Genomic DNA, 8,609 nt, shown 5'->3' on the forward strand with positions numbered 1-8,609 from the left:
GTCCTCTCTAAGTGGTTTACAGATTCAGCCTATTGCCCCTAACAATCTGGGTCCTCATTTTACCACTGTAGAAGGATGGAAGGCTGAGTCAACCTTGAGCCTGGTGGGATTCGATCTGCCAAATTGCAGGCAGCTGGCAGTTAGCAGAAGCAGACTGCAGTACTGCATTCTAACCAATGCGCCACCACGGCTCCTATATGCTAGAATATGGAGGTTACTCAGTGAAAATGAATGAAAAAACAGCAAACAAATGCTTGGGAAAATAAAATGCTATTTCACATTATTCACCCTAAAGGCCTGTGAAAATAAAATGCCATTTCACATTATTTAGGGTTAAGATATGATGCTTAATTTCCACATTAATGAGGGTCACAGCTTTATGCAGCTTGAAAAGTTAGTGTATTTAAACATTTTCATGAAAGATGATGATGATTATTTATTGGGAACACTTAAGAATATAACTAACTGGAATCTCAGTGCACCAAGGTAATTTTCCAGTGAATAGTAGATTTAAAAGGGCAGCTTAGAAAGTAATACTGTGGGAAATAGCGCATCATTGTGTCTGTATCTTGGCTATGTAAGGGAGGTATTGGGCCACTTAATATCAATTATTAGTGTACTAGAGTATCATTCTTCAACATCACATGTCCTTAAGTCCTCCTTATGACTTCTTGTTGGCAAAATTGCAAACAAGATGTTGAACAGTTTATTTTTGAACCAAAATAATGCAACAATAAGAAAATAATAATTTTGAAAATCAGATTTCATTATATGGTCAGTATTCATTTTTGAAATATTTACTGCCAATTAATTCTTGTATTCTAAAAGAATTCAAATAATTTGCTATACAGTAAGCAGTTTTCGAGTGCAATGGGTTTAAAAATAAATTCCGAAACAGCATTTTGTAAAGTGCTTTTTATTCAGTTTTGTCAATTGCCTAATGAAGTATTCTCATGCAAGCTCAGCTAACCTAGGAAAACCATTTTCTTCAGTACATAAGGACAAGCGTCAATATTGCTAATGTGACTAAGTACACACAGATTCCAAAACTGAGCTTGGTTTGTTTTCCAAACAAGTTGGAATAATTTGGTAAATTAACATTAGTTCCTCTGCTCACCATTTCTGTTAATATTTTCCTTGTTCTCCCTTCTGCCTTTTGACTTTATTGCTGAACAAAGTCCAGTAAAATTTAAGTGAGTTCATTTCCTATTGGATTCAGTGGAAGATAATCAGCTTAATTTTCTTTCATTAAAGGAAAGGAGAGTTCATTTCCTATATTTCAGGGAGCAAAGTCCATTAAATTTAATGGGACATTTCTCAGTAGACATGAAGAGAATTGAACTGTTAATATGTAGTCCCATGTACCCTTTCCTCCCCGGTTGTATTCAGCAATGCATGTTTCAATTTTGGTTGGATTCTGCTCCTTCTTGTTGGTTTACAAGAAATAAAATGTGCGTGTTACGTGGCCTGAAAACTTTCAAGGCAAATGTACCCTAGGAAAACAAAAAAGAAAGAGCATAACTCACAAATGGTGAGGGAACTATAGTGCATTTTGACCATTTAGTTCTATCATGTACTTGTTTTTCAACATTTCTTGGAAAAGAATGGTGTAACGCTTATAAGCTAGAAAACCCCAAATATACTTACTATATCATGAAACAACAACTTTGTTGCAGTAAAACAGTAGGTGAAAAAATAATTTTAGAAATATTTGTCTTATTCTTAGAGCACACCAGGTGCATAATCTCTAAATTCATTACAGCAGTTTAAAGCATAACACTGAAATAGTGCAGTAGTAAGAGAATCTTACAGCTTGTTTTCAAAGAGTAGATAAATATTCATCACTTAGTTACAATTCTAAGTGATGACTTCCATATGTCAATGGAAATGTAAATACAGATTTCATTTACACTACGTTATCTTTAAAAAGTTACTTTTCATTTTACTCCCTCAATGGTGCCTTGCATATGAAGTAATTCTTAATAAGTATAAAGAAAAATAGAAGTACAGGTATGTAACTTCCAAACATATGAAATGAGTCCTGATATACATGGATTCCAATGTATTTTAAGCAAATTAAAGTTCACCCGTGTTTTCTGGTACAAATGTAGATAATTATTTCTTTTAAAATTCTGATAGGTAACTGGATTTTTAAACAATATCCATTCCACAAAATTAGAGATACATAAGTTTTTAACCAATTCTTCAAAGAAAATTACAGATTTGCTTTGGTCAGTCCAAGTGTACATATTAATGATCGTCATTCTGACAGCTTTTCCTTATTTGCTCATGTTTACTTGGATGATCTATCCTGGTTTGTTCTTTTTGAGATGACAAAACAACTCTATCGTTTAAGCTCAGCAAATCTAAATATCTGCTTTCATCTTTCTGCAATGTTTCCTTTCCTTCATCCTGACAAATGGTAATGTGGTAATCCATGAAGTCTTCAGAACATGGACCATGAACATTTTCAGTTGGTGCTGTAGAGCGAAATAGACCAATTCTGTCATTCCCTGGTAAAAGCCCTGTTGCTGCTTGATCACATGAAGCAGCACCTAATGTTTTGACATATTTCATTGATTCCTTACTGCCTGGTAATTTACCTTCAAAAGGAAATTCTGCAACATTCATTCCCTTTAAAATTACTTTGTGGTTAATGCGCTGTTTTTCACAATGGACATTTTTATTTTTCTGCCAAATAAGACTATCTGAGGTAATGAAATTCTCTCCTTTGATGCTTTCTTCAACATCTGTGAGATTGAAAACCTCCGTGGAATAGCTGACTTCAGAGTCAGTTAGGCAGAGCACTTCTGAATTTACATCAGATCTTTTGAGTCTTTCAAATGTAGATTTGGAGGCAGGCCTATTTCCCTGACCCACTTCTGTAAATGGACCCTCCTCAAATGATGTTCCCTGACTACAGAATTTGTGATGCAGAAAAGTAGTTTGAAAGCCATTATTATCATTGTTATTGTTGTTATTATTGTTCATAGTACTGTTTTGATTACTCTGCCATTCAGCATCATTATCATCATCAGTGTTGGTAACTGGTATAACTTCGGTGACATTAGCTTCCTTATTTTTTCCATCTTTCCCTTTGTTAGCAATTTGCACGACCACCTTATCGTATTCCTTTGCATTCCTTTCACTTGCTTTTTCCTTTTCTGAATCATCTGCTCTCCTTTGTACAATTTCACTCTCATCATTGCATGTCTTTGCTGTAATAATATTAGTAGGTTCCTCTTCCCTAGGCACAGGAATGGGAGAGGAATGGTTGTCTGAATGTAAGTCAACATTTTCATTTTTCTTTTGTCTCTTTGTCTCCCAAAGATGGCTATTACCATTTGCGAGCTGTGGTTGGCTTGTATCACCCACAGAAAGATTTGTATTAATTCTGTCAATCTCATATTCAGAAATTTCAGGAGGCCATTTTGGTTTATTTACTGTAACCATATCAATTGAGAGTGAATTTTTCGGAGTTTCTGTAGAAGGAGGCCACGTAATGTTTAATTTGCCCTTCCCTGTATTCTGTTTTAAATTATCATTCATAGTTTCACAAAGGACTTGTGGATTGCCAGGATACAACATATGGACAGTTGTTTTATTCACCTTTGATATGGATTTATGAACTTCTTTAGCAGGAGCACAACTATTCGGGCCTTTCTGATTTTTGGAAATCCATAATTCTTTATGTTGCTTGTGTCCGAAGCCTTCATCGTAATTTCCTTTGGATTTGAAAAGTTGCTTAAAATGTGGTTTGCAATAAATTTTACCATGCAGAGAAGCATAATTTCCTAAGCTGTCAAATCAAAGAAAAACATTTTATTGTATTTTTCAATCATAAACAGTCCAAGAAAGTTTTAGCTGTAATTAATTGTAATGTTAGTACCCATAAATGTAATTCATTCTCTTTCTCTCTCTCTCTCCCTCCCTACCTTTCCCTCTCCCTCCCCCCTCCCCCCCTCCATATTATACCAATAAATTAAATAATATTAAGTCATACACTGGATTTAAGCCATAATGAATATTTATGGGATTGCTCAGAATATGATTTAATCTAACTCCAAATTGTTCACTTTTAAGATTGGGCTTTAAATGCTTAATTTCACTCTTTGTGAAATAAGTAGCAGAGAATAGATCAAAGAAGTCTTTTTCTTAGTGCACTTTAAAGCAAAATATTTTGAAAGTTAGTTATACATTTGACAGTGTTTGAGGATCATTTCTGTGTAGCCCCCTGATTTTAATAGAATCGCTACATCCTCAACATTTTCCATTCATTGCTGGAATTAAAAAAAAAGTTCCAACAGACAAGAATATTTGTAGTTCAGGGCTGAACTGTGGGGTCTTTGGTGCCCTCTGAGTTGGTGGTTTTCTTGCAGATGTTTCATTACCCAACTAGGTAACAACAGCGGGTTGTGAACAAATAAGTGTGAGGTTTGTTCTTATTTTTAATACCAAGGGCTTGCCCTGCTAGTCTTAGTGGGAGTTCCTTGACTAGGCTGTTTACTGTTGGCCTGTATTTGTAGCTCCTTGAGTGGGTATTGTTTACTTCTTGATTGTTGGTCTAGTGTTAATCGAAGTGTTAATCTCTGCTCAACTTTTGAGACAATCATCTGCAATAACCTTCAGTCAGAAGACACAATAAAAACTCCTTAATTTCACAGCACATGGACATCAACCATTGTGTCAACTGGGAAACTGAGCATTCTAGACCAAGTCAAGTGCAAAAACACCAGAGAATTCCTGGAGGCCTGGCACTGAGACAAATCAGCCATCAACAGGCACACAGAGATAAACAACATCTATATACCATTCAAAGGAAAATCAACTAACTCTACCAAAGCAGACAAACAAGGTAACAGTAAATAATAGCCTGATAATGAAGCACCAAGAACACCTCCATCAATACTGATAGGGCAGGTCCCTAGTATATAAAAAATAAGAGCAAAATCCATTCCCTTCAAGCACTGATGATGTTACCTAGTTTGATAATGAACATCTGCAAAAAACCCCATCAATCTCTGAGAGCATAAAAAGAAGTTCACATGTCCATTTGATGTGTGAAAAGAGAAGCTTTTTGTACTTTCTTTGTTAATATTTGTCTTAAATGTCTGTTAAATGCCTTCAGTAATCCTTACTGAAACATCATTTTTTGGTTTAAAAACAACAGGGGATAAATTGATATTCTGCATCTCTACCAAAAATTGCTTTTTCATTTTTTTTCTACATCCAGCAAAGTAATCTGGGGGATATGAAATGCTCCCATATTTTTATTTTAGAATAGCTATCTTTGAACTTCTCAATGTTTGTGGGGTAGCTAGCCAGTGAAAATCTGACTTTTTTTAGAACCTTAGAATTATTCTATTGTCTTCCAAAATTGTGTGACTTTGACATTTAAAGTAGATTACTGAGTATGGGATCCAAGTGTGATACATCTGTTTCAGCATCACTATTGGTTCACTATTGGTGTCATTATTGTAGTCTTTTTAAAATTGATACTTTAATTGGAATTGATCTTATTCTTTTATATGGCATCACTAGGTAAAAGGAATGGGAGAATAACAAAATGCATTGCAGGGTGGTGTGGAGAAAATAGACAGCAAGATTTTGGGGCATGTTCACCATCTATTTTATTTTTTTATATACATATATGTATGATAAAATAATATAAATAATAATAATAATAATTGCAAAAGACATCCTTACTTGGAACAGCATCTTGCAATGATACCTTTAACAATATCAAACAACGTTTGTCTAGCCCAGATTCTTGGGCAGGACTTGATAGGTGGATAAAAAGGCTAAATCTCTCTAAATATCTGACTTACTGTGCAACCAACTATCATAATAATGGAAAGCATATGTCTTGCAGATGCTTGGCTGCAACTTTACAATGCAAGTACCAGTCAGGGTTTACATTGTGATATTTTGTCATTTTCATGCCATTGCAGTTTGTACCAAATGTATTATATGTACCTAGGTAAAATCTTTAGTGAAAATTAAACTCTTTTAAAAACAGTTTCCTGGTTTCTGCCATTATAAGCTAATGTCATTTCTTCTTTTGTTCAAAAAAATACTGAATTATGGCAAAAAATACATTTTAGCTATTAAAAAAAGGTTGCTAAGATCATTGTGGCACAATATTGTCTAAATTTTAGAGGCGCTTTAGTGTAAAGTAAAGCATATTTTAAAACTTTTATCTAGTTCACAAATGAGGCGAATGTGATACATTTGTTTTTGCTTACGGTGGCTTATTATATTTTAAAAAAAGAAAGCTATTATTATTTTTTTCAATTTACAATGTTCTAAAATATCCAGTTTTGAAATGATATGTGAGTTGGCTGACACCATATATTGTTTCAGCTATATTAACCTATATCTTACCTAATGTTAGGCCAAAACCCATAGCTTACCAACTGCAGTGGTTGAATCTATGCATCAGACCAAGATAAAACTAAATCACACTGTGGCTAGGTATGAGATGTAGATCCACTCCCAATGTATTCAGAATTGCCCTCTCCCAGCTAGATACTTGTAATGCTCATTAATATGATAATAATACAAATTCCTTTCATATGCTTAGATGGAAAAAAAGGATATTCATCAAATTATCCATAGCCCCTTGAAGCCCTAGTCTTCATCAGCATTGTTCAAATATTATTCTCTTCCAAATACCCATTGTTGTTTATTTACAACTGTATACATACTGCCTATCAGGAATTATGAAATAAACTCATATCTATAGTGATATACTCCCTTGATTGTGGATACTAATATAATGTTTATAGGTGTATATATATATATATATAGGTTACATTAGTAGGGAGTAATTGAAGGAGGTGTCCATCAGAGAACACTACTCCTTTCCTCCAATTGATATATTGATATATGCCTACGTTTATTTATTTATTTACATTTTTGTCATGTTTATGCAGTGTATATTGGAGGTGACAACCCTTTGAGAGCTGTATTTTATTTTAATGTATGCCGATTAGGGTACCTTCGAAGTGACAATAAAGTTATTCTAAGTTCTAAGCTTTAAGTTCATTTCTCTCTTTTCTTTTTTTCTAATGCAATGTTTTCTGTAAGCTTTGTGTAGAATTTCTTTTATTATTTAACCTCAGTATTTTAAAAATTCTTAAAAAGCAGGGTATGTGTGGCACCTACTTCTTCTGATTCTGTAAACAGCATAAAGTCATTTCCAAGGGAGAAATCGCTTCAATAATTCTTTCCACTTAGACTCTTGTTACGATTTATATAGCGGCTTTCATCTACTTTGTAATATGAAGAACCCTTTCCCCCTTTAGATAGAGAGATGCCCAGATAAAACAGAAGTGATCCAACACTGTCATTCTGGCGATAAGAGTTCAGTGGCACTACTGTTGATTTATTTTCAACATTTCAATATCATTCATTCATTCACTCACTCACTCACTCATTCATTCATTGAACTGAACGTCCAATCAAGCTTTGACAATATATGGATGTTAAACATTTTGATTGCTCCCTTCATCTTACCTTAATTTAGTACTGCAATGGTGGCACCGAAAACATGATCTATGGAAAATCTGCTTGTCTGCAACTAGGCACTCCATTGGATAAACTCTCTTTTGACAAAGTAGGCATGTTTCCTTTCCCTGAAGTTGCACTTTCTAGAAATAAATGAGATGATGTCAGTGCTATGTATTGTTATATTTCTTTTCTTCAGGCTATGCACCAAAAAATTGCAATATCATTAGGAAACCTGAGAACCTTCACTAATAAGTAACCCTTAAGCTTCCCTGGGAGTCAGATAAAATAAATTCTTTGTTTCGACTAATGCCAGACTTTTTATATTTATTTGAAGATGCTTTAATATTTTCAATAAAGTGATGGGTAAAAGAGGATGCATGAATGACTCATGCTTTCTTTCTTTCTTTCTATTTTTACATTTCCATTGCAGTGAAGGAAAACAGGTGCTTCTGCCACGGGCTGCAAAATTCTGCATCCAGGGCTTGTGACACTTTCTCATTGGAAGTGCATCCTCTCCGTCCATCTATTCACAGTAGAAACACTTCTATTTTGTTGCAAGTTTGATTATGTACAGGAATTACCCAAAGCATTTTTTAAAGGATTGAATGATCCATAGTGTTGATCAATAATACAGATTTCTTACAGTGCAATATTCACTTTGGAGAACAAGACTAGTCTTCCATGGACTGTGTTCATGACAACAGCGCTCTTAATTTTTTGTGTGGGTAATGCAATTTCTATCCTGTAATTATCCGTATTTATAAACGAATCTTCAATTTTGGGTTTTTTATACCTTTGAGGAAATAGGTTTCTTTAGTACTGACCAAGAGTTTTATTCTTCTACTTTCTGTGGCTGAAGCTGCAGATGGTGGATTTTGAATGTAATAGGAGAGGTAGCTTCTTGCTTCCAGCACCATTCTACTTTTCAGAGTGCTCACTGCTATTGTTTGTGAATACTCTTCCAGGAAGAGCCCTGATCCACAACCCCATTTCATTTTTATTTTCTACCTCTCACACCTAGACTAAATTGGACTAGAATTCCCACTCTCCTAGTTGCTAGCTTGGTACCTTAGCCGCTAAATCGAACTAGCTATTCC

At 34.5% G+C, this 8,609-nt stretch overlaps 1 protein-coding gene across 2 annotated transcripts in view; it reads right to left on the reverse strand.

Annotated features, from left to right (window-relative positions):
- Window positions 1–900: 900 nt before the first annotated feature.
- Window positions 901–8,609, reverse strand: part of XIRP2 (xin actin binding repeat containing 2) — a 217,862-nt gene continuing 210,153 nt past the window's right edge. For both annotated transcript variants that reach the window (XM_087949789.1, XM_026674369.2), the window contains 2 exons: window positions 7,519–7,652; window positions 901–3,799 (listed from right to left, as the gene is read on the reverse strand). In XM_087949789.1, coding sequence (XP_087805915.1) covers window positions 7,558–7,652 — 95 coding nt within the window. In that variant the 3' untranslated portion in view covers window positions 901–3,799; window positions 7,519–7,557. The remainder of the gene's footprint in view (window positions 3,800–7,518; window positions 7,653–8,609) is intronic.

The sequence above is a fragment of the Notechis scutatus genome, chromosome 1, assembly GCF_049901735.1.
Source record: "Notechis scutatus isolate UNSWTSFEM ecotype Mainland chromosome 1, rNotScu1.2, whole genome shotgun sequence".
Lineage (NCBI taxonomy): Eukaryota > Metazoa > Chordata > Lepidosauria > Squamata > Elapidae > Notechis > Notechis scutatus.